This window comes from Heterocephalus glaber, unplaced genomic scaffold (assembly GCF_053883595.1).
Source record: "Heterocephalus glaber isolate CG9 unplaced genomic scaffold, H.glaber_assembly_v1.0 deba00001569, whole genome shotgun sequence".
Classification (NCBI taxonomy): Eukaryota; Metazoa; Chordata; class Mammalia; order Rodentia; family Bathyergidae; genus Heterocephalus; species Heterocephalus glaber.
This window is the reverse complement of record NW_028258354.1, coordinates 9,511,101-9,538,023: the sequence shown is the minus strand read 5'-3', so window position 1 is coordinate 9,538,023 and position 26,923 is coordinate 9,511,101. Positions and strand designations below refer to the sequence as shown.

Here is a 26,923-nt window from a genome sequence, read left to right as displayed (position 1 = left end):
GGAGAATTGTTTAATGGGTAGGAAGTTCAGTTTTACAAGATAAAAAAGTTCTCAAGAGGTATTTCACAAGAATGTGAAGATACTTTACTGAACTATACTGTATTTTTTGTTTTTGAAACAGAGTCTGGCTATGTAGTTGAGGCTGGCCTTGAACTCACTATGTAGCCCAAGCTGGCCTTGAACTCACGGCTATCCTCCTGCTTCAGCCTCCCAAGTGCTGGGATTACAGCATGTGCCACCATGCCTGGCTGATCTATACTGTTATTGAACTATATACTTCAATATGGTTAAGATGGCAAATTTTGAAATGATTTTTTTAAAATCACAATAAAAAAGAGCAGAATGTGATATGAGGTGGGGTAGAAAACCTGCCCTTGGATGATTAATGTCTCTTCTCTACATTCCTAGGATTTCTTCCACTTCCTGGAGCATAATCCTTATACCACTACACAACAGTCATTGATTTCCATATCCTTCTCTCCCACTGTATTGCAAGCACTTTGAGGAAGCAATTTATCTTTTAAAAAAAATTTTATTAATAAGTGGTTGCAATTCATGCAATTTATAATCATCCCCGGGAGTGGCTGGTTACATGTACATTTTACAGCTTGTTTGCTTTTTATCCTCTTCCTCCTGCATTCCCTTCCCCCCTCCTCCTTGGGTTCCTCTATCTTCTTTTTTGTACTTGTTGATATTATTTGTCTTTGCTCATGTTATGGCTTATAGCATTTACATTGATTTGAGTTATTAGGATCTTGTACATGGCACATCTTTATTCCTCTCATTTCCCCTTCTTCTTCTCACACCTTGCCATTGTTCCCTTGGACCACTTCCCTATTGCAAGAGATCTGTCCACTTGCCCCTTCTATCACTCCTTTATCATTTTCTTTGTTTGTACTTTGCCTCACTCAAATGAGAGATACCATATAATATTTAAGCTTGTGTGTCTGGTTTATTTCACTCAACATTATATTTTCCAGGTGCATCCATTTTCCTACAAATGTCTCAAATGTGTCATTCTTTATACTCTAGTAGTATTCCATTATATATAGATAGTATATTTTCTTTATCTAATTGTCTGTTGATGGCTGGAAAGCAGCTACTTTTTAACTTTTCATCAATAAAACCTATCACAGGACCTGGTATACAGTAAGTGATAAAAAGTTTGTTAAATAAATGAGCCAGAAATGATATTAACTTAGTCTCTAATAATGAGTAAATTAGAACATGATGATCACATATGGATAATGTGTCTTTTAAAAACATCTCCACTAGGGATTCAACTGATTTGTTTAATAAAAGAATTTGCATGTTTTTGTATGCACACCATGATGACATGTTCACTTGCTTTTATGGGAAAATCTGAAAACTAGAGATGAAAAGATAAAAACAGGACAAAGCTGGGAGCCATTTTGTGACATCACTTTTCAAGTGATTATTTTCATATGTGATTTTCATTTGCTGCTAAACATATGGGTTTGTTATTTACAAGTATTTACCCCAGAGAGTATGTGTAGAGCTTGGTTTAGCTATTGAGTTTTAATTTTATGATTTATAATAAAGCAATTTTTTTGTTCTAGAAACAAAAGCATTAAACAAAACTTATTATGCTTTCCCACTCCCAAGTTCCTAAATATCTCCCCAACCCAGGTGATGTTTCACTTATTTATTACATACAACGATGTTATGGGTTTCCCAAATCATTAAATTCTGCTACAATCAAATATCACTGCTTCTAAATTTGTCTCAAAGGGCCTTACATAGCACTTTAATAGAAAAAACCATAAAGGTCAAAAGCCCTTTTGATTCTTGCTGAGAAACTATTGTACACTTAAAATTCATTTAATTTTTCAAAAACACATTAAACTCCTCATACAATCTACTTGTAAAAAACAGCTTAGAATTTGTTGTATCAAGGCAGGTTTCCTTAGATGCTTTTTATTAAGAGTAATCCGTCTGTGGAACTTGCTCAGATTTGTTTCATTCAGTTCTCGTTTACTCTCTCTTTTTAAAAAAATCTATTTTGGTATTTTTTTTTATTTTGTTAATTTTTAAGCTTGAGTGATAGGTGGAAGATGCTTTAGATTACTCAAATGTCAAACTCTGAGTCAACTTATGCTGTTTTTAGCCATAAACATATTTTCTCATATCCTATGCTGTATAAAAAACCAGAAGGCAAAATGATAGAACAATGGGTACTTTCATTAATACTGTTTTACTTTGTCAATTCTAATCATTAGAAACAAATTACCGTACCCCATTCTATAGTCAGCATTGGGAAGGTAAGATGTGTAGTGTTCAAAAGGTACATAGGATCCAGTTCTGCTGTTTTTCAAATGGTAACCATTGTTAATCACATTATTTATCGACTATTCCATCATTCCCCAAGTTGAGTGTCATCTTTATCATTCTGTTTCTGGGCTTTCTGTTCTGTTCCATCTATTCATCTCTTTTCCTAGCTTTTGTATATGTGCTGCCGAAGTGAGCACATCCTAGCTTTTGAATGTATTTACAATCTGCTAAGGTTAGTCCTTTCTCATTCTTCTTTTTCAAAGATTTCCTGGCTATTCACCAGAGATGGGTTTCAGTGTCCCAGCTCCTACATTTCTGCCATGTCTCTGTTTGAATGAACATAAAATGAATGAATATAAAAGCTGACATGCACTGGGGTCCTTCAAATAACCAACAGTTCTTCAAATGAGACTAACAGCCAGGTCTTAAATTATAGAATATGCTAATTTCCTTTGCATTTTATTTAGTTGGTTCTATACAAAAACATCGCTATAGAATATAAATCCTGCATGTCAACTCTGTCACACCCAGGTATTTAAAATGCAATATTCCATTAAAATCATTGTACCTGAGCAATTGTCTCTGGGTCCAGTGGCTTGTGGTCATTGAAGCCTGTGTACTGTCCTGATGATGTGGATCTTCTGATAGGAGGACTGTCAATCTTCTTGAGGGAGTCATGCCGGCTGATGTTGGTCAGGCTGCCATGGCCAGGCCGGCGCCTCCTCTCAGGACTGTCATTATTGAGGCCACGGTTCTGCAGCAGGCCACGGGGCTGACCGGCCAGGTTTGGGGACCCCAGGTCAACTGAGGAGTTGGAAAGAGCATGTGGGGGATGGAGAGGGCAATGGCCATCACTGGTTCTGCCAGGACGCCTTAGTGGAGGGGGTGGCTCTCCTCTTTTTCTTTGTCTAGACATCCATAGAAAGAAAGAGAAATTAGAAGAGTTTGTCACACTGAGCAGTACTGCAAGGTGGAGGTATCATGGCTCCTCAAAGCCTTTGGAGAAGCAGAGGCCTAGGAGCCTGATTACCAGACTCCACTTACCTGGCTAAATAGCCATCAGAATGGCGGTCAGTGGGTGAGTTCATGTCCTTGGATGAGGACTTGTCTTCAGTGACCGGGCCACTACTGGCCTCACTGTCAGCTTTTTGGCTCAGAGTGTCAGAAAATGTATCATCCCTGAAACAGAATCAAAAGTGAGAGTCTTTTGCTAGATGAGTGGAAGCGAAAAAAGGCCTGGCATTTATGTATGTATGTATTTTTTTTATTAATGTACTTTTCATCTAAAAATTATTCATTTTTGTTATAGGTAAGTTGGAAATTTCAGATATACAAAAAAAGAGTAAAATAACAATCATCTATAACATCCAGAGATAGCTATTGTTAGAATTTTTTCCTATGCCTGGAATACATATATATTATTGTGTGCATATAATTTTTACACTTTGGCTATCTATATTTTAGGTAGTTTAGATATATATGACTGTATGTTTATATATACACATAATATTTCTTGGATTCTGATCTACTTATTTTAATATTTCTAAATTTATGCTAAATCATTAAATAATTTTATATATTTTATATAGTACATTTCTCTTTCTCTTGAAAAGCCATTCTTAGATTGACCATATATTTTCAAATACAAAACTCAGAAAATAGGGACTATATGGTATACATTATTTTGGTTTTTTTTGGTACTGGGGATTGAACTTGGGATCTTGTGCTTGAGAGGCAGGCAATAGCACCACTGAACTAAATCCCTGGCCCTGGTATATATTATTTTGTAACCTGTTTCTTTCACATATTATGGCCATTTTCCCATGACCTTAAATATTTTTGAAATTAGAGCTTTCTTATCAGCATAATTAAGACAACAGCAAAAATCCTAGAGGTGACTGCCTTAGATCGTAAGTCAGCATCCTTCCTCTTGGGAATTTGAAAATGAAACAGAAGGCAGACATCAAGAGGAGAAAGGTGCTGTTTGTGCAACTACCAGTGTCACTTCAGCTCTCACAGCTGTTCTCTGTAGAAATTATTTTTTCTCTGAACTTGAAAGTGCCCAAAGATGTCTCCCACTGGTTGTTGCTCCAACCATCTTGGCAGAGTTCGGGCAATGACTACCTGCTGGTCCTGAAGTACTACTGGCACAGAGCCGGCAGAAGGTGAAGAATTGGATCCAGCTCAGAAGTTTTCTCTTTGTAACCTCTTCTGCTCTTTTCTCACAAGACCAAAATCAGTTTAAGAACAATAGGTAGAGTCCTCTATTGAGAGCACCCAGGCAACTGAAGTTGGTACTACTCACATATCCTGCACCACTATGTACTGGTGAGGCACAAGCCCGTCGATCCCGTTGTGTCTGCCTTCCCACCAGTCCTCAGATGCTCGGTGATACAGCAGCAGGGAGGCGCCCTTCTTGAAGGACAGTTCTCTGGCAGACCGCCCAACATAGTCAAACTTGGCTATTGCTTCTATTGGCTCACATTCTACAAAGAACACGTGAGAAAGTGGAAGGGACAGGGTTGTTAGAAAGGCAAAATAGAATATTGAAATATGAGACTTTGGGAACAAATAGGCCATTTTAATATCCAGACTGAATAGAGTCATAAAAAAATCATTGAGGAGGAGGAAACAGAGTCAGTTAAGAGATACAGAAAAACATTTTCTGGCTGTCACCAGTTTTTCAGGCAAAGAAAAATTGAACATTATATCTTAATCTCCAGTTTCTCACCAGAGATATGACAACAGTCTAATAAAAATGTCAACTCTGCAATATAATATATAAAATCTCTCCTTGGTTATATCCTCCAAAGTTGTTCCAATATTTTTTGACATTGACAGAGTTCCCTTCCAACATTTTAATATGGTTTATAACATGGAAAAATCACCATCCCAGAAAACACTAGGATGTTTATGCTTTATTAGCTTATTTTTAAAAAATCAAATAAAATTACCAAATAAATACTATTTGAATATCTTTAATTTTCTCATGCTTTTTTCCCCCATCAAATTGTCAAGCTACCAGCAAAAGTAACTTTTCTTTTGCATCGGTAACAAATTTTGGATCTGAATTATGAAACAAGCATACCTTAGACTGTCCTCTACCCAAATTAAAAGGTTGGATTAAAAATATGTTTTGTAGTACTTAGAAGATATTCAAGACAAAAACAGCAAGTGAAGTAGGTCAAATCTCAAAAGTTTACACACTGTGGAATTCCATTTATGTAGCATTCTGCAAATGACATAATTATGGAAATGGAAAATAGATTAGTGGATGGCAGGGGTTGTGATTGAGAAGATGATAGAGGAAGTGGCTGTGGCTATAAAGGGTAGTGTAAGCAATCCTTGGAACTGTTCTTGATCTTGGCTATGACTGTGGTCACACAAATCTGTACATGTGATAAAACTGTAAATAACTAAGTAAACATACACAAATGAGTGCATGTAAAACAGGTGAAGTGTAAATATGGTGGATTGTATCATCAATTTCTTGGTTGTGATAGTGTACTACGGTTATGTAAGATATTACCACTGAGAAGGGCATACAGGACCTTTCTGTATTATTTCTTATAACTACATGCAAATATACAATGATCTTAATAAAAAGCTAAAAAACAAAAAGATATTGAACTCTGAGCCTAGAACTGGAATTCCACTCTGACTTAATTGTGGTCAAATATGGAAGGCAAACAAGAAGACAAAGTAAAGCACTGTTGAGAGATGCTTTTTGTGATTTAGCTTATTGTAAAAAAGGTCCTCAATTCAAGGAAGGCCTTGAGATGCTTCCTTTCCTCTCCCACCAACACGTCTTCATCCCCACTATCAACATAGGTGAGTGAGCTTCTGATCAATAATAAGCAGAAATCAAAAGGGCCAAAATAAAGTGTAAATGTTTATATAATTATATCTACACAATGAACAATACCTCATTTGCTAAAACCACGGCAGGTATTAATTTCAAAATACTCTGGAGTATGTGCAATATAAGAGACTAAAACCTACCTATCAAAAATTCCTCAGGAAAAAAAGTTCCTCAGGAAATTGTTTTCTATTTCCCTTGGTAACAAATATTCCTATTTAAAAGATTTTATTCTGCCCAAAGTTTATTGCAATATCTTCAATATATGTTGGACTTATTTTTCTACACTGATTTTAATTTATTTCATTTGGGCTGATTCCAAGATTTCACTATTACAAACTGTGCTGGTATAAACATGGGTGTGCATTTATTGCTGTGGTATGATTCTTTTAACTCTTTTGGGAAGATACCAAGAAGGAGACTAGCTGGATTAAATGGAACCTCTAGTTTTAGTTTTCTGAGGAATCTTTACACTGATTTCCACAGTTGCTGGACCAGTCTACACCCCCACCAACAGTGGAGAAGGATTCCTTTTTCCCCAGAGCCCCACCAGGATTTGTTCTTGGTTGATTTCTTGATGGTTGCCATTCAATCTGGAGTGAGATGAAATCTCAGTGCTGTTTTAATTTGCACTTGAATGGCCAGTATATTGAACATTTATATGAAAAAGTTTATTTATATATATTTATATGCCATTTGTACTTCTTCATCTGAGAAATGTCTAGTCATTTCAGATGCCCATTTTTGGATTGGGTCTTTAAATTTGGGAGGGGGTTTGATTTTTTTTTTGTTCTTTATATATTCTAGATATTAGCCCTTTGTCTGAGGAACAGCTGGCAAAAAATTTTTTCCCACTCTTTGGGTTGTCTCTTTACTCCGTTGGTTGTTTCTTTTGCTGCGCAAAAGCTCATTAATATGATAAGATGCCATTTGTTGATTCCTTGTATTATTTCATGAGTGACTGGGATTTTGCTCATAGTCTTTGCCTATACCTACATCTTCAAGGGTCCTACCTATCCTATTTTCCAACATCATGACCAAGTAGGATTCTTCCCAGGGATGCAGAATGGCTCAACATATGCAAGTCAATAAATGTAATAAACCATATCAACAGAACCAAGGACAAAAGCCACATGATCATCTCAATAGAAGCAGAAAAAGTGTATGACAAAGGGCAACACTCATTCATGATAAAAAAAAAATTCTACAGAAAATTGGAATAGATGGTCTTTATCTCAATCTGATAAAAGCCATCTATGGCAAACTAACAGCCAACATCATACTAAATGGTCAAAAACTGAAAGCTTTCATTCTAAAATCAGAAACAAGACAAGGATGTCCACTATCACCGCTCTTATTCAATATAGTTCTGGAAACATTAGCCAGAGCAATTTGACAAGAGAAAGAAATATAATAATTGTCTTAGTTACTTTCTTACTTAGTTACTTTCTCCTTGCTGGGACACAATATCCAACAACCAGAACTTAATGGAGAGTTAGTTTATTCTGGCTTGCATTTCATAAGTTTCAATCGATGTGTAGCAGGCTTAAACACAGAAATGGCATGCTCATCAATGGCTGTTCACTTTCTGATGGCCAGGAAGCAGAAAAAGAAGGGAGAAGCCACAGAGGGAGATATACCTTTTGAGATCAGTCCTCCAGTGACTTGCCTCTTTTTTAAAAATTAATTTTATCGGAATACTCTTGATATACATAATGATCACATTCATTACCCCTCTTTTGACCAGACCCTACCTCCTAAAAGCAAGTCAGCTATAGCCCCCATAATTTAATCACCTTCCAAAAGCCCTGCCTATGGATGCATGAGGACTTTGGGGGACACTGTTGATATAAACCATAATAATTGAATGGGAAATTCTTGTATAGACAGACTATTCCTTACTTGGTAAATTCAAGATTCTCTGGTATATATAAGGTAAAAACATAAAATCAACAAAGATTGAAAAAGCTTAGCTTTTACCTTAGATAAAGGGGCTGGGCAGGTTATGAAAGAATGATCAAATATATCAGAAGAATATTTTATTGGCAATCCTAGTATATCAACTACTAATTCTGAGCAATTTCATTATTTTGACTCTTTCTACTCCCCTGAGAGCTATTTCACAGTCAAGTGTCAATCAATAAGCTATTTACACACATCTTAGTCTAGGTATTTCATGACAAATCAATCTCAGGGCATGGTGCACCATGCCCCTTTCATATAGGACAAGCCAGAGTCTTTTTAAGATTCTCCAGAGACTTTACATAATGCTGCTAGTGCTGATACCAATAACAATAATAGTAAGGGTATAACATGATCATTTAGTTTTCCTTCATGGCTATTAGAATTTTGTGCAAAAGGAAAAAAGAAAGTTCAGTAAAACTCATAACCTGATTGTGTGGAACTATCAAGTCTTATATTTCTATTTCTTGTAATTTTACACAAAATATTAGTACATCACAATTTCTCTTGGGGAATCTTACATTCTGTGATATTTCTCCTCCTATATTTTACCTACTGCCCTTGTAGAGGATGGCGTTGTTCTGTGACAGCCTGTCTTTTGATAACAAAAGCTGCTTTCTCCACTCAAAGGACACAGAAAAGCAATGCAATATCCAGGGATCAAAAAGGTAATCGATATTTTAGTTAATTTAGTTACAGGACTTTGGCTGTGGAACAGAATGTCTGTCCTTTGTAACCAACTCTTTTTTTTCCCCAGCAAAATGAAGTGACCATAATCAAAGTCATGTAAAACTCAGCGTACTCAACAAAGCTTCTCTCTTATAGTCAAGAGATAAAAACAGCTGAGAGATGGCATGGTGGGGAGACTGGTGTTTGGGAAGAGAGGTGGTTGGGGCTTTGTCTTGGCTTTTCCTGCCACTGAAGAAAGCAAGCAAACAGTTACAGATTAGTCCACTGATGAGTTCATAGTTGACTATGCTATTTGGAGACAGGGCCTGGTCAGAAGTGGCAGATCACTGGGGGTGTGACCTGAAAGAGTATTTTCTTGTCCCTGGCTACTCTCTTTGTACTCTGCTTCCTGGCTGGCACGCAGTGAACAGCTTTCCTCTGCCATGCCATTCTGTGATGCCATTTCTGCCTTGGAGCCAGCCAACTATGGCCTGAATTCCCTGAAACTGTGAGCCAAAGTAAATCTTTCCTCTTTTTAAGTTGCAGAGGTTAGGTATCTTGTCCTAGTGATGGAAAAGTGACTAATACACACTTGGAGAAGTCAGCAGAGAAAAGAGAATGAACTATATGGAGAACAAAGAAGCTCAAGATAAAAGAAAGCACTGTAGCAGTGATTAGGCACAGAAATTTTCAAAAGCAACATCATAGAAATGGAAATTCTTATTTTAAAGAATGTCTTTAACTTAAGTTCGGAAAATGTCCATTCATCTTACTTTTAAAGACACAAGGAAATTTTGTTTTTTAGCAGATAATAGACAATGAGACATTCTAATTACCCTCCTGCAAAAATCAACTAAAATGCTATATTAAAAAAAATCATAATTACATTAATAAGTTGTCAAGATAGTTAGAAATACTAAAGACCAAAACTATGAAAGTGGGAACCCAGAGAAGTGCAGATAACATTAGAACACGAGTCAGATTTTGTTTTAAGGGTAATTTCTTTTTTTTTGGTACTGGGGATCAAACTCGGGTCCTTGCGCTTGCAAGGCAGGTGGTAGAACCACTGAGCTAAATCCCCGGGCCCATTAAGGGCAATTTCTAAGCCTGGTACTCTCCTTCCCAGTCTAGGGTCTGTTTAGAATGGGAAATCTATGTATCCTTGTTCCCCACCAAAAAAAAATAATAATAGTAATAAAATAAAACCACACTCGCAGTGTCTCAGCAGACTTCACTGTAATGCTCTAGAAGTTTTTATAAAACTTTTTCTTCTAGAACTTCTAGTTTATAACTCTCTTCCCTGTACACCTAGTCATCCATACCTTTCCATTATAACAGTCTTTCACTTTACACTTGCCCCTCTTATTAAGGAAATACTAATCTGTCGCAAACCTTACAATACACCATCTCTTAGATTTCAACCACATTCCCATCCTTGGGCAGTTCTACAGTTTAAATTTACAATACCTGGGTGGTCTGGAAAACTTCAAACTAAGAATTCAGTGTTGCCCTAGGCTGGCTGTGCCTCAGGCAGGAGTAAATGAAAACTCTTTCTGGAGGAACTTATCTTCAAGTGAGTCTGAAGTTTCTCCCAAAATGTAAACAATGTAAAAATACACTGGAAAATGAGAGTCAATGAATGAGAGCCAACAAAAATTTGGGAGTATGTATTAAAGTTATCAAAGACGTAATCTGAAATGGTACAAAGGATTGATTTCTTGAGTAAAGACAAAGAGACTATAAAAATGACCAAGCAAAAACCAAATGTGAATGTATACTAAATAAAATGTGTAGAAATAAACAATTAAAATAAAAATTCAGTTGATAGTTTAAACAGGTAGTAAGAGAAAACTAAGTTTATATTAAAAAATAAATTGTTGATAAACACTAAACTTTAAAAGTCTCAATGAGAAACACAATGGCCTCTGAAAGTATGAAAGTTAATTAGGAGATATTAAATAACTGAAAATAGGGCTGGGGATTTAGCTCAGTGGTTCCAGCTCCGGCCGCACAAGTGCAAGGCCCCAAGTTCGATCCCCGGTACCAAAAAAAACCCAAAAAACCTGAAAATATGTTCATGGACTAGAAGACTGAATGTTGTAAACATAATTCTCTCCATATTGATATATGTAAAATTAGCATACTACAGTCAAAACCCCAGCAGGTTTTTAGGGTATTTTAAGATTATTGTTTGTTAAGAACTTAAAATTGGCTGGGGATATAGCTCAGTGACAGAATGTTTACCTAGTGTGCATGAGTCTCTGGGTTCTATCCCCAGTACTGAAAACAGATTAAAAAATGAAACAAACAAGCCAACACCCCTCCAAACCCTAGAAAATCTGAGTCTGAAATTTAATTGGACTTACAAAGGGGCAAGAACTGTTAAAAGGAAAAAAGTCAGGGCTGGGAATTTAGCTCACTGGTGCCGTACCTGCCTCACAAGTGCAAGGTTGGGAGTTTGATTCCCAGTACCAAAAAAAAAGGAAAAGTCAAAGGTCTTACTTTGCTACCTATTCAGATTCATTAAAAGGGATCAAACTTAAGATGGTGTAGGGACAGACAGGTAGACCAGTGGAAAAGAACAGAGCACAGGAATATATTTGTACATAAGGGATATTTGATTTATGACAAAAATTTGGAGCCATGGGGAAAAGGCAATTTATGTTGGGACAACTGTATATCCATATAGAAGAAAAAGGAATTGAACTAACCCCTACTTCATATCATACACCCAAATAAGTTCCTGGAGGAATAATACCTATGTCTGAAAGTCAAACCGTAAAGGATTTAAAAGAGAATGTGGGACAAGAGAAGACATACAAATGGCCAATGGCCGTTATGAAAATGTACTCAACATCACTCATCAGGGATATGCAAAAAACCCACACACAGTATCACCTCAAATGTGTTAAGATGGCTATTATAACAACAAATAAAAGATAACATGTGTTTCAAGGATGTGAAGAAGTTGAAACCTCTGCACACTGTTGGAGCAGATGCAAAATGGTATAGGTTCTATGGAAAACAAAATAGTTTTTCTAAGAACATTAAAAATAGGCTGGGCATGGTGGCAGTTGCTTGCAAATCCCATCTTCTTTGGAAGCTGAGACAGGAGGATCAGAAGTTCAAGGGCAGCCAGCAACTTAGTAACTGATTCTGACTCAAAATAAAATTTCAAAAGGGCTGGGATATAGCTCCATGATAAAGCACTTGCCCAGCATGCACAATCCTGGGTTTGATACCTGCCAGTGCAAAAAAAAGAGAAAGAGAGAAATACTATATAGTCTAGCAATTTGTACATCTATCTAAAAGAATTGAAAACAGAATCTCAAATAGATATTAACACTCCTATGTTCATTGCAGCACTATTCACAATAGCCAAGATGTGGAAATAATGTAAATTTCCAGAGGTGGATGGTAAAGAAATGTGATACATACAACAGAACACTATTCAGACTTTTTGAAAAAGTAAGTTCTGTAGTAAGTGACAACATGCATGGACCTGGAGACATTTTGCTAAGTAAAATGGGCCAATATCTTGCATGATTCTACTTATATGAGGTATTGAAATAGCCAAATTCATAGAATCAAAGGGTGGAATGGTGATTGCCAGGAGTTGGAAGGAAGGTAAGTGGGGAGTTCTAATCCATAGGAATGAAGTTTCAGTCAGGCCAGGTGAGAGACAGATAGATCACAGCCAAACTAAACTTAAAAGAAACCAATAGGAAAATTGCAAAAGGCCTGATGGGAACTTCACAAAAGAAGAATTTGAAACATAAAAATGTGTGCTTCTGTTCTTGTGCCCTTTATTCTCTGATCCCCTTGGGGCCCCGCTGATCCTGGAGGGACTGTTCCTATTGGGTCGGGCAATTCCCAGAGATTGTAACAATTCACCACAAGTAAGCTTTTCAAATCAAACCAACCAATCCAGAGCCAACACCCTAACCGCCACCTTTGTTGGGCTCTCACATTATAGGCTATCCCCTCTAATCACCCCAGGGCCACACACCAACAATTTGAGAAGGCACTACATTGCAGAGCACATGAAAATTATTCAAACTAGCCAATTCTAAACCAATTTACTCTGCCTCACCTATTCCTTCCCAGGAAAACCACAGTAAGTTCCTTTCTGTCTCTCTTCCTCCTGGTAAACCCTAAGGGCTCATGTGGCCTCCTACAAAGTGGTTTGTTCCTTTCTCTTAGGAAGTCCAATAAACTATCTCTTTAGTGGTAGCTATTTTCTAACCTGTTGGCATTACCATACTCTACACTATATTGTAAAAGAAGGTCTTCACTGGGAATCAGAGAAGTACAAATTAAAATCACACTAGATCTCATTATATATTGATAATCTTAACAAAGGTTAAAATATTTCAAAAGTATTATTGAATATGTACAATTGGAAAGGTGATACACTGCTGGTGAGTGAATATCATCATGACCATTTTCACAAATAGGTAGCAATAATGCAGTAAAGTTGAAGACACAAGTATTCCTAGGTGTATATCCTAGGAAAAACTCCTGTACAATGAAGTAGGAGATATTTCAAAATGTTCATAGTGGTGCATGGTAGCACTGTTCCTGGTGGCAAAATTGAAAATGCCTCCCATATTTATGAAGAATAGAAGAAATATATACAAAGGGATATTAAGTGATGGTATAACAAACACTTATAACTGAATGCAACAGTGTGAATGAATTTGAGGAATATAATATTGAAGAGAAAAACTCATTAAAATACATATAGTATGACCCATTTATACAAAGTTCAGTAAGACAGAAAACAAGCAACTGTTAAAAAACACAAACATGCAGTGGTTACCCTGGAGGCAGGTAGTGAGGACAATGATCTGCGACTCAACAAAGGTAATGCAATTTTTTTTTCTTAAACTTGGTGTTGGCTCCATAAGTGTTCATTTAATATTCTTTACACCTTATATATATTTTATAAACATCCTTTTTCATCTATTGAGTTTTTAACACAGAATTGTTTAAAAAAAAAGAGAGAACGGATAGGGAGACTGGTTTTATAGTAGCAAGAGCACAAGTCATACCATCTTCACTGGTGTGGGGTTCTGTACCAGTCTCCTGGTCCACTTCCTCCAAGGTACCGTGCTCACTGTATGGGCTGTCACTGTGGAGCAGAAGTAGAAATTTATAAGCAACCGAAGTGGAGAGAATTTTTAAAGTGAATAATTGCTACTTTAAGGAAAAACCCAAGACTTTTAATGGCAAAAAAGTTACTGAATATTATGGAAGATGGAATGCTACACAACCTCCCTTGATCTTCTGTTTTGTGGGGCTAGACATTAATCTTTGACTACGTCATTTTACAATTCTATTAGGACAGAGGTTAACGTATAGAAAACTGGTAGCATTATAAATAATTCTTATCCATAGAAATGCAAATTAGTTCAATGTGGGTAGAGTATGTTCCATTGCTACTCTACAGACAGACAAGATTTTACAAATTCATCATTCTTTTACTAGATATAAGTTGATGGTTCTTTGACTTCTCTTTTGAACTGATCATAACATCCTGTCCATTATTTCTTGACGTGTTCATTTCATTTCTGTGTTCGAGTAATTATTTTTATCCTATTTTAGAACTTACTCTTTAATACTACTACTATCTCTCCTCAAATATATGCTGATAAAATGTACTGGCCACAAATACAAACCTGTCACTACTATAAAAGCTCATTTATATTGCTGATGTTAGGGGACAAGGATAACTACTGTTATTATTAATTTTCTGTTTAAAATTAGCAATACTCATAGAAAACATTATCTATAAGCAGAAGGATACACTATTACTGGCTGCAAGACTATTATGTAGGTTTCTACCCTATTTGGAAAAAGTTACAACCACAACATGTTCTAGAATACAACACACCAAATAACACTGACTAGAAATCCATTTGGTCTTTGATAAAATGAGTAAGACAGCAGAGCTTACCAATAAAGCCCTGATACCTGAGAATGCTAAACATGCATCCGACATTGGCCTTAAAACAAATTACTATGAAAATAAAGTTATGTATCTCAGTAGGGCTGGGCTTTATTCACTTAAATTGCCACAGCCAAGTTTTAGTCAGTAAACTGCACATAGTAAGTACTCAAGTAAATATTTCTGAATTGAATTTCACGTGTAAAGTTACAGGATACATTAGAGAACTGAAATCTAGCATGTTTTATTGTTAATTTGGAAAGCAGTATTTCTGGAAATATATAACACTCAGTTTTCTTAAGTATCATAATGGCTAAATAAAACAAAAGTGCTTTTCATCTTTTAGCTACTTGTCCCTCTGTAAGGAAATGAGGAATACAGTATCCTCAGCAGAGTCCAGATCGAAGGATTTAGACATGTCTGTTTCTAGCTGCTGTCAAATCCTAGATGTTTTTGTCTCAAAAACAGGCTGTTTTTGAGGTAGACAGGTAGGCTGTTAAGGGGGAAGACTCATGGACTTTCAAATCAGTCATATCTAGTGCTATGGTGTGAATGTGTCCCCCACAGGTCATGTGTTGGAAACTTAATCCTTCAACTCATATCTTGAAGGTATTGGAGGTGGGAGCTATGAGAGGTAACTAGGGTTTGATGAGGTGATGGGGGGAGGCATGTTAGTTGGAAATTAATAGCTTTTTAAGAAGAGGAAGGGAAACCTGAGCACATGTGCTCCTTTGCTCTTGGGTCTGAATCTTTCTACCATGTTATGACACTTGCCAAATGGCAGCACCTTGGTATTAGACTTCCCAGACTCTAGAATTGTGGGATGTAAATTTATGCTTTTTTAAAATAAATTACCCAGTCTGTAGTATTCTATCATAGAAACAGAAAATGGAATGAGATACCCTAGGCTGCCTCCAATTACTACTGATCACTTGGCAGGCTCGTTGGCTTTTCTTATTTGGCAGAATGTTTATGACAAAAGAAATAATGCACACTGAGTACGCAGCACATAATAGGGGATCAAGGAATTGAAGCTTCTTTTAATGCATGATTTCTCAGAAACTGGTTAAAATTCACAGAGTAACTACCAAATAGTTACACAAACATTTTAGGGTTTCCTACCTTTGGAATTATGCAATTAAAGATACTGCTCCCATTCTTACAGCTCAATGGGAGGTGACCATCTCCCATTTATATTTAAAAAATTTTATTCCTAAAATATGTTAATATCATGAATTTGTTAATAATAATTGGTTAGAATAATATTCATTAGTAAAAGTTAAAATGAAAATATAATAGGGATAAAAATATATTTGGTTGATAAGGTTCTCAGAATGAGAATATTAACTTTATATGGCATCAAAACTATCTGATTAAGGGCTGGGGATTTAGCTCAGTGGTTCTGCTGCTTGCCTTTGCAAGCACAAGGACCCAAGTTTGATCCCCGGTACCAATAAAAAACAAAAACAAAAACAAACTATCTGATTAAGAATGGAAAATAAAATCTGTTAATCACTTATCTTTTCTTGAGTTAATATGATAAGAATTAATATAGCTCTGAAAGATCAAATCTTTATTCTCCACAAAAGCCATGGCAGGGTAGATTTATCTAGACAGATATAATCCTTGGGGAAAAGAGAGTGATGAATATGAGTTTGCATAACAGAATACCAGTGTATTCTCACTTGTCTCAAATGTTAGTGCTGCTTCTTCTTACCTTTGTTTTGTTCTGTTTTTTAAACAGGAAGCATTAGTGGCTTAGGGACAATTCCTTTTTCTAATTCAGCTGATACCTGTGCTTCTATATTATATATGTGTTTGTGTGTGTGTGTGTATAAAATTTTATTTAACATTTTATTTTTTGGCAGGAAGAGAACTAACATTCTTGGACTCACCAGTAGTCATCTCCAGCCATACATTTCTCATAAACAGGGCCATCCAGTTCTTTAGAATCTGGGAAAATGGTCTCATGGTGGATGATGATAGTCTTGACAATTTCATTCACATGTGCCTGGCAAGACACCTGGTCCTGGATTTCCGGGACGGGCATCAGTGTTGGGCCAAAGCAAATGGCCAGGTTGTAAGGGTCCATCATATTCTCATCACTGTATTGGGAAAGACTTCAAAAGAAAGCAGGAAAGAAGTTGTAAAAAAAAGAAAAGAAAAGAAAGCATGTTTAATAAGACATTTCATATTCTGAAAACAGGGTTTTTATTATTAGAATAAAATGATACTCTATCTTGGTGGTCCCCAAAATCTTTGGCAGTTTCACTTTTCCACAAATGTGTAGGGTGTGGAGGTTCAGAATGAATAAAGAAAGCAGACAATCTGGATCCCTGGCATGCGCAGTTTACAGTACGCTCACGGTCCTATGAGGATCTCATGTGGCTACTCATCTGACAGGGGCAGAACTCAGATGGTAATGGGAGCCATGGGGAGGGGCTGTAAATACAGTGAAGCTTTGCTTGCTCCCTGCCACTCAACTCCCGCAGTGTGTCCTAGTTCCTAACAGGCCACAGGTAACCCTGTTCTATCTCACTTAAAGATAACTCTCCAAAGAAAGTAAAATGACTTATGATCTTCAACTTGGTAAAAACAGAGAGGGGCACATAGGTGTTCTATGCTTAAGTGGCACTTTTCTAAGTCAAGAGAGAGAGTTTATACAATAGCCACGACAGTGGAGATCAAGGTCAACTGGATGATTCTCACTGGTAAATTTTATAGTCAGACTCTAAATTTGGGAAAGACAGTATGATTTCCATAGAGCTTTATGGATGTCTTTAAATTTGTCCTCCCACCACTCAAAAATATCTTAGGTTTCAGTTTTCTCCAATAAGCCGTGAGGAAAGGTTAGAAGAAAACAATTCATTTTCTTTTTCACAATTGAAAGGGAATGAATAACAATTCTAGGCTTTACAATCTGTTTGGGGTAAATCCACCAACACTAGGTGGACATTCAACAAAAGACATTCAAAGTGCAAGAAATGGAGAGGAGAAACCTCGATTATTTCATTCTATTTAAGGCAGCCAAACTTTGCGGGGAGATTTCTGGTTATCTACTACTAATTTCTAAACACAATGTAAGTGACATTTTTGAAATATTATTACAGGCCACTCAAAATAAGCCAGTTCTTCATTGAAATGCTCCTAACACATGGGCATACTATTCTAGGGAGAGTTTAGAAATGTTATCTCTCAGTATATAGAATATCAGTCTTGAAAGGAAATATAAAATCCAGGTGAAGAGATGACAAATGGAAGTAAAAAAAGGAGACTCAACTACCTTTGTAAGGTGTTGACAGACACAAAGAAACCGAGATACCACCTGGCTCGACATTTAACCCTTTTTCAGAAAGCAGAAAATACAAAAGCATGATTTCCATAGCTAACATATGTCTTTCCCTTCTGCCATTCCTCAAACATGCAGTCTTACAAAAGCGTTCATGATAGTGAATGGTCATGTTACAGATGATCTTGAAAATGGGAGGAGGATGGAGAAGTGAGATTCAGAATAAGAATGGTCCAATTTTCAAAAGACACAAGCTTAGCAGGGAGACTCAAGACTTAACGTTTCTAGGTCATTCATTCAGTGCTGGCTTGAAGAGAAAAACTCTCATATAAAAATACTATTTCTAAGTTTTGATTTTACAATAAGAAATAGCTAAATCATTCCCCCTTCCTTTCTCCAGTGCTGGAAATTGAATTCAGGGCCTTCCACATGGTAGGCAAATGCTCTACTGCTGAGCTACATCCCTAGCCCTAATCTCTTTTCAAACTTTCTGTTCAAACTCCTAACATAGTAGCTGAGCCTGTGTCCCTGTACGAAGGCAGGCGGGGGCAGCTGGGGGACATTTTTGAGCAGAACCAATTAAAGCAATGCTGGCTGTCTGACTTGTGTTGCATTTGCCATTTTGTTGAAATTCCCAATGAATTATATTCAGGTTTTGAGAACTTGCTTAATTAACAGACCACTTTTCTAATCCATTGTGTTTCACTGGTTCACAGTGAGTTCACTCAGGTGTATCAGGACAATTTGGTCAGAACAGCATGGAGAGAACCAGCAGAAATAGGCAATACCATAGTGGGGTTGTGGGGGAGCAATACATGCAATTAAAGGTGAAGAAGGCAAGCTCCTGGATTTTTTCAACTGCCTGACCCTTATTTAAAGGTAAAAATGTATAGCATCTATGTAACTTAAGCACTTTACACTCATCTTTCTAGATACTGCTTATTTCCACTGGTGAATTCTGTATAAATGGGTTCCTACTGTCATCTGGGAATGTTTTAGGCACCACAGGTTGAACAGCAGAGCCCCATGTTGTTTGGTTTTTCTGCCAGCATTTCCTCACTGTACAATGCTTGGCTGTTGCGGCCGACCTGATTTCAGAACTAGTCTGGAGGGTTATAGTAAATCTCTGTGACTTTTGAGTAGGCAAAACCTCCAGTGAAATAGAGATGAGAAAATATCCAAAGTGTAGGAAGGGAGAATCCATGCCAGAAGAGAAGGCATTTCTCCAAACTTTAAATGTTAGCTCTCCTGGATTTCTTTATTTCCAACTGCCTAACTGAAATGTTGCATGGCAAGGGGACTCTTAGGTAGGATTTCGGGAAGATGTTCTTATAATGAAGCCCATATATCAAGAAAAAACATAACTTAAAAATCAAATTGCCTAAACTGAAACAGTAAAGTTTTTCTTTAAAAAAATGCAGTGCAAGGGTCAGGGATTTAGCTCAGTGGTTCCGGTGCCTGCCTTGCAAGTGCAAGGTCCCGAGTTCGATCTCTGGTACCAAAAATAAAAAAATAAAAACGCAGTGCATTTAAGATTTCTGATATATCATTTTAGATAATATTTTAGAAATATTTTCTTTTTGACAAGGTCTTATTGTGGGAAATTTGCAGAAATTCTTTTTTGGATCTGTGTATAAGTCCCATCTATGATTTCTTTCCATCCCAACCACAACACTAAAGGGCTAGGGATTTAGCTCAGTGGTTCTACCACCTGCCTCGAAAGCAGAAGGTCCCAAGTTTGATCCCCAGTACCAAAACAAAAACACTAAAACTCATAGAAATTTTTTTGCAATGAAAAAGTGGTTTGCATCATTTATGACATTAACTTTGGATGGAAGTTGGAAAAACATACATTTTCCTGGAAAGCACTATTTTTTGGTAGTATTTGGATATTTTTGCATTTATGGCCAGCCACATTTGTGTATCTGGGGTAGTGCTTTTATCTATCATACAAAGACCTTGATATGCTGCAGAAAAATTTACCTTCAGTTTATAGTCATTTTTTTTCCCTTTGACTCAGCTGATAGATGGAACCCGATGCACATTTTATAGGACCCAAGAACACAGACAGAATTTAGATGGGCATTTTGGCAGAGCACTAGGGTACTTACTGATTGAGGAAGGCGAAGAGGTACCTCATCACTATCAGGACTGACCTGGGCAAGGTCAAGAGGAGTTTGCGGATGTGAAGTGCCCTCTCATAGAGATTATCTATTCCTGCAGACCGAAAATGATATGGTCAGTATCCTTTAGCTTCTACAATTAAAGCAGATCACTGCAGCACACATGTTACAGGAAAACATCTAAACATTAAGCAATTACTTTGCCCTTGGGAAGATGCAATTGTAATCAATATAGTGTCCAAGTGATTATCTGGGTGAGTCACCATTTCTGAGGGCATTTCCTCTGACTCATCTCTGATTTCCAGTCTTGGTCTTGAGAAATTTAGTCTTCTAGATTTAAAAATCATTTTTCCCTGGCTGCTGAGTCCAAATTTTGCATCTGATATGGTTTCAACTTCTTTTTGCTTTTCTCCATATAAACTGAAGTAGCTTTCGGGAGAATATCATGTCTCCCCTGACCACTTTTCATTAATTCACCATATGTTTATTATTATATCTCTTACTATGGTCCAGTAACATGTCAGATTTAAATCCTTTCTCAAAACTACCACAGTATTTTATTTATATGACTTTTTATCTTGTATGTTATTTTTTCATCAACTTTACAAACATTTTAGGAGAGATTACTAGGTTCCAAGAACTGAGTTAAGTATTAGGAACACATTAGTGATATAATTCCTGCATCACAGAAAGTTTGTGTTTATTGTTATTTATTTCCCTACCCCATGTTCCCTGTGGGATGGAGAGATCCTTGAAAAGAGGAGTCATAGGAAGGACTTCATAGTTTTATTTTCTCTTTGTTAAGAATACAAATTGTCCAAAATATCTCAATACTAATGTACTTGTGAAACCGCAGCGAAAGGATTACTACTAATCTACTACGTGAAAAGCTATACACACACACACACACACATACACACACACACTCATGGTATTTTCACATTTGTTATGTAACTTAATGGGAATAACTCTGTGCCTGCAAGTAGGCAGGGCACATGCTGTCATCCCCATTGAACAGAGTAAAGTGAGCTGCGGTAAGTGGCTAACCCAAGGGCAGTTGCTAGAAGGAGTGGAGCTGGGACTGGAAGCCCTGTCCTGTTTTATAAATCTGGTTACTTTTCTTTTTTTTGGTACCGGGGGTCAAACTTGGGTCCTTGCTCTTGCGCAGCAGGCGGCGAAACCACTGAGCTAAATCCCCAGCCCTTGGTTACTTTTCTTGCATCTCAAAGTATCTTTATAAAGTATAGCTTTGAAGTCAGCTAATAAACATATACTTGAGAAAATATTTTTGAAATTCCATATAATTTCATATCACTATAAGTGTTCCTAATTGCTCCTGAAATATTGATGAATCCTAGTAGAAAATCCTTAGTCCTTAGCTTCTCACACTACTGTCAATTGATTCTACTCGGTTTTCATTTTGTTTTGTTTTTAACTGTCTATCCACAAATGTAGCTATTCCCCAGGTGATTTTTACCTGGTTCTCTTCAATGGCAATGTCACCCAATCTCAAAGGCGTAACCATCACCCCTACCATGGTATCTGCGCCATTTTTCTTCCATGTGTGGGGAAAAAAGTCTGGTTGTTTCTACCTCTGGATAGTTCGCTGCTAATTTCCTCACTGAAGTCTTATTTCTCACTTTGGCCATCATAATACTCTTCTATCTCATTTCTCTTTCCAATATATCTTAAGTCAGTGCTGTTCAACTCTGACTTGGGTATTCTTGGATAGATTTTTAAAAATGCTGATGCCCAGGATTCTTTTATGCAATCAGGGTTAAAACTATTGCCTTAATTATCACATTTTACTGGGATTTGAGTGATAACTCCAGTTGCAGTCCACTTTATTACCAAGCTGAGCTTTCTATTTTTCCCTCTGCACAGCTGAAAAGGTACAAAAAATGAATTTGGAATAAGCTCAACCACAAATAAGTTTGCAAAATAGCAAATAATACTTAGTTTCCTGGGGATGAACATTTCACCACTTACCAGTCCAATTATTTAAATTCAGATGACCAAAAACTGTATATTTTTTGTTAATTTTTATAAGATAATATAACAGGAAATACAAAAACAACAATTTTATGAAATTTATTCAATGCAAGAATTGGCTGACTGAAATGACACCTGCCTGAGTGGCACTCGGCACAGTCAGTACGTAAATGAATGCCCTGCCTGAATGATGCTCTGGGTAAGCTGTTAAGTGGTTTAAATTCCCACCTTTAATTATACCATGGTTGGAACTGTAGCTCTGTTATCATTTAGAAAATGTGATTTCAGAAACTCTTTAATGACAGCATAAGTAAAATGTTATCATTCCTGTAACATTTTTACTCTTTAAATATAAAATAAAAATTATAATATATTCTTTGTAGTTAAAATCTTTGATTATAGTAACCATGAATTGGATACATTATATTGTCTTTTTATTTGTAAAGTATTTCAAAATGGAAAAAAGTGCTATGAACAAGGTAGGTTAGGGAAACACCTACTAAGTAAGTGTAAGTACTTTGTTTATATACTTTCCAGCCAATGTCTTTTTTCCTGAAAAAGGGGAGTAAGATGTTTTTTAAAAAGTTATTAAATAGGTATATAAATTCACTCAGGCCGAAAGAACTCAATTATTATTACATTATCAAGATATGGACCCAATTTAGCCTCTAAGTCTACTAGAATCAAAACAAGCTCTCAGAGATACATACTTGGGAACACACACTGTAAAGAGAGCAGATAAAGTAATTTGTAAGTCACTGAGAATTTAATGGGAAAAATTATATCTATTAATACTATATATTTAGATACAGTTTGATTATGATTTCATATTAGAAAGTAACAGGTTAAAAGTTCGTTACCTAAAGTACCTGTTTAAAAAAGCACAATGGTTGTTGCTGATGTTAAAGAGCAAAAAGATAATTTATCATACCTCTTTCTAGAAAACCAATCTTTAAAAGTGAACATAAAAAAAACCCCTCAAAGGCAAAATTTTACATATTATGATCTATTCTTAAGAATACTGAACTTTAGTAGCATGTGTCTCTTTCCTGATTTTGAAAAGTGCTTTAATTTTAACTCTGGATTCTCTTGCTTTTAATATCTCAGTTTTTTGTCCATTTTCCCTTTCTTTTTATCTTTTTTTCCCTTCACCCCCTTCCTCAGATCCACTTTCCATCTTCCCATTTCCACAATCAGTTCTAAACTTAGTCCTTCTTCCTTGTAAAGGCAGTTTCAATAGTTACACAAACTTCATAGCAGCATTATTAATAGCAGTCAAAAATTGGAAATAATGCACATGTTCATAGATTAGTGAATAGATAAAATGTGACATGTATATGTATATATGACTATTATTCAGCTTTGGAAAGGAAGGTCATTCTAACACACGATGCAACATGGATGAACCTTAAAGACACTATGCTAAGTGAGATAAACCAGCTACAAAGGGACAAACATTACACAGTCCTATTATATGAGGCACCTAGACTAGGCAAATTTATGGACACAGAAAGTAGGACAGATATTACAAGGGCCTGCGGAGGGCCCTGTTTGGTAAAAAAATGGTTTGGTTGTAGTCATAACATTTGCACAGTAAGGTAAATATACTTAATGGCCCTGAACTGTACACTTAAAATAATAAATTTTATGCCATGTATCTTTTGCCACAAAAAAATAAAGAATTGAGGAGTCTGTAGGACGCAAATGAAAAATTTAGGAGTAAAAAGCAACAGCAATATAAAAAGAGTGATACCAAAAAGACTACTTAAAATTATGCGAGGTAACATATATTCTCTATAACTACAGTAAATATAATTTAAAGTGAAACAGAATTGCTGGCATTTCTGAAGTAGCAACAAATCTATCTGTCCAGCCTGTGAGTAGGATGAGACATTTACCTGGTTGGCTTGCAGCATGCATCTTGTAGGAGCATTGCTCTGGTACAAATGACTCATTTACTTTCTCGAGTCCAGTTAGTGGGCCAAAATTTATGGCTGCTAGTGACACTCTGATTAATGTGCATTCTTAGCTGGCAATTCATGATCTTTCAGTCTCATGCTGGATGTAAGAATGGATCTTTCTTCCTCTCAGAAAAGCTGACAGTAAGGGAAGTCCGTATTTTATTTGGATAGTTTTAAACTAGGCTTTGGCTCCACAATTCAGGGTCTTGTGTAATTAAGTAAAAGTGGCATTCATTCAATCTTGGTCACATGCTCAAAGCCTCCAGTACTAATTTATGTTCTTTTCTCAGTAATGCAAGTTTCTCACATCAGTGTTCTAACTTCACAGCATGGAAGTGTGATAGTTCCATGAAAATGTCTGTGAAAAATTCACCATAAAATGTAAGGTACTTCAGAGAATGGCAAAAAGTTCAAATGGCCATTAACCTGAAAATTTTGATTCTCCAGAAAACAAACAATAAATCACAAGACAAAAGTTTATACTAAAGTATGAAGACAAGAAAAAGAGTGTCCTTGGTGACTACATTAAAAAAAAAAAGGGAAAGAGAAAAACAGAGGGATATTCTAGTACATTTGGATGCACCTTTGCCTTAGTTTGATATGAGTTACCAGTTACTCTCCAAGGTAAGAAATAAATGCTTGGAAACTTCTGTAATTGACTGGTAACAGATTGACTTCTGTGAATCAATCCATTGCTTTCTCTCCTACTTAAATAACAGCACTAAATAAATAAATAAGTAATTTCCGGTTCTGCTGACTTACCATTATTGAGGTTAGTAGCTTCACCTATTTGGATATCCAGGGTGTTAATATTTTTAAAATAAAATAAATTGTAAGAACATTATTATAAGACATCAAACAGAAATTTAGAATTGAGGGAGAAAACCACCATGTATGTCAATAAAATTGATAGAATTTTTAATAACAATACAATATATTACAGCACCAGTAAAAGAGTTCATAAAGGATTTTTTTATGAAATAATCGGAAATGGGCAAATAGATATATGCACTGAGAGGCACATGATTACCAAATCATTAGAAACAATCTAAATGTCTAAAACTAGGGAACATGAACAGAAATCAGTATATAGCCACCAAAAGCTGAATTTTGAAAAATGTACACTGATGTGAGAAAAATGTTAACAACACCAATAAATTAAAAGGTTTATAAAGATTCAGTATGGCATGATATAATTTTATTTACAATAGCCTTACTGAGATATAATCCACATACCATGTAATTTACCCATTGAATTATACAATTCAGTGATGTTTAGTATACTCTGACTTGTACAACTTCACCGCAATTAACATTAGAATATTATCATCACTTCAAAAAGGAATCTCATGTCCATTACCAGTCACCTGGTATGATACCAATTTTTATTATAAGTATGAAGGAGCTGTATATCAATATAACAGAATATTATCTGTCAATAATATTAAGTACTAACATATGCTATAATATGAAGTACTGATACATGTGCTTAGTTAAAGTCAATCACAAAAGAGCAGAGATTGTATGATTTTATATATATGAATGGTCGAAACAGGCAGATACAGAAAGATTAGTGGTTGCGTAGGGCTGGGGGTGGTGATAGTTATAGGTAAATGGAAAGTGATTACTAATGTTTGCTAATTAGAAATTCTTTGGGGATAATAAAAATGTTCTAAAATTGATTGTGATAGTAGTAGCATAATCTTGTATATAGACTAAAAACCTCTGAATTCATTGAGGAATCATGCATGATTTGTTCTCAGTTTATAATTTTTTCTAGTGGTCACATGTTAATTTCATAATAAAACAATTATTTTAATTTTTAAAATGTATTTTTATTAGTACATGTTTAGTTTTAAGGTATAATAATGGTATTATATTGTATGTGAACATATAATGTAATATTATTATTTATTATACAAAAAAATATACACACCATTGTTTCTCTTTGGGCAGTGGTATGATGGAGATAGTATTTTTTTCTATGTGGTTTTGCATGGTTTTCAAGTATTTTGCCATGACTACAGATTGTTTTGTGATACGAAATGTGACAGAAAAAATCCCCCAAGATCCCTTCATTTACAGAGAAATCAATGATATGATGTCACAGAGATGGCACAGAGTTCAGGTAGAGCAAGTGAAGCCAAGAAATGAAAACTGTTAAGGGGGTGGGTGTGACTGATTATATGGAGTTCATCATATTATTCTTTCTTCTTTTATAGATATCTTCTCGAGGATAAAAGTTAAAAGCAAAGTATATTACAAATGGTATGGATAGTATAGTTCCATGTTGGCTTTAAAAAAAGTCCTGTGCACATAAATATAAAAACAGCCTAGACAGAAATGTAGCTAATACTACTTAATACTCTTTAGGTAGTAACATTATGAGGGGAGTATTCTATCCTATGTGCTTTGGTGTATTTTTCAAGTACTCTACAATGACTTGAAGGTTGGCTTTGTGATTGGAAAAAAATCTATAAAAATGTTTTCTCATGTCCAAATAGTCACCTAAATAATAACACGTTATGCAAAATGAAGGGCAAATGTTTCATCTGGGCTCACAGCTCTGAGGAAGCCAGGAAAAACCATGAATTACTTGAGTAATTACTTGGACTTACGCCTTAGGGAATCTCAGAGCTGTGATACATGGATGTGTTGGAAGCTGCCCAGACTTTGTGGGTATGACCTGGAGCACTCACAAAACCATTCATAAAGTGGATGGTTAAAAGAACCCAAAGAACAAAAATCCGAACAATTCTTGGGTGAGAAACTACTAAATTTGTCATTGCCAATTTATACTGCACTTGATTCCACTGTTTTCATCCA

The 26,923-nt window shown here is 36.0% G+C and overlaps 1 protein-coding gene across 7 annotated transcripts in view; it reads right to left on the bottom strand.

Moving 5' to 3' along the window:
* Srgap1 (SLIT-ROBO Rho GTPase activating protein 1) overlaps positions 1-26,923 on the bottom strand; it is a 308,189-nt gene that overhangs the window by 16,584 nt on the left and 264,682 nt on the right. For all 7 annotated transcript variants that reach the window (XM_004861126.4, XM_004861127.4, XM_013078301.3 and 4 more), the window contains 6 exons: positions 20,133-20,238; positions 16,628-16,852; positions 13,837-13,916; positions 4,598-4,778; positions 3,337-3,471; positions 2,861-3,200 (listed from right to left, as the gene is read on the bottom strand). In XM_004861126.4, coding sequence (XP_004861183.1) covers positions 2,861-3,200; positions 3,337-3,471; positions 4,598-4,778; positions 13,837-13,916; positions 16,628-16,852; positions 20,133-20,238 — 1,067 coding nt within the window. The remainder of the gene's footprint in view (positions 1-2,860; positions 3,201-3,336; positions 3,472-4,597; positions 4,779-13,836; positions 13,917-16,627; positions 16,853-20,132; positions 20,239-26,923) is intronic.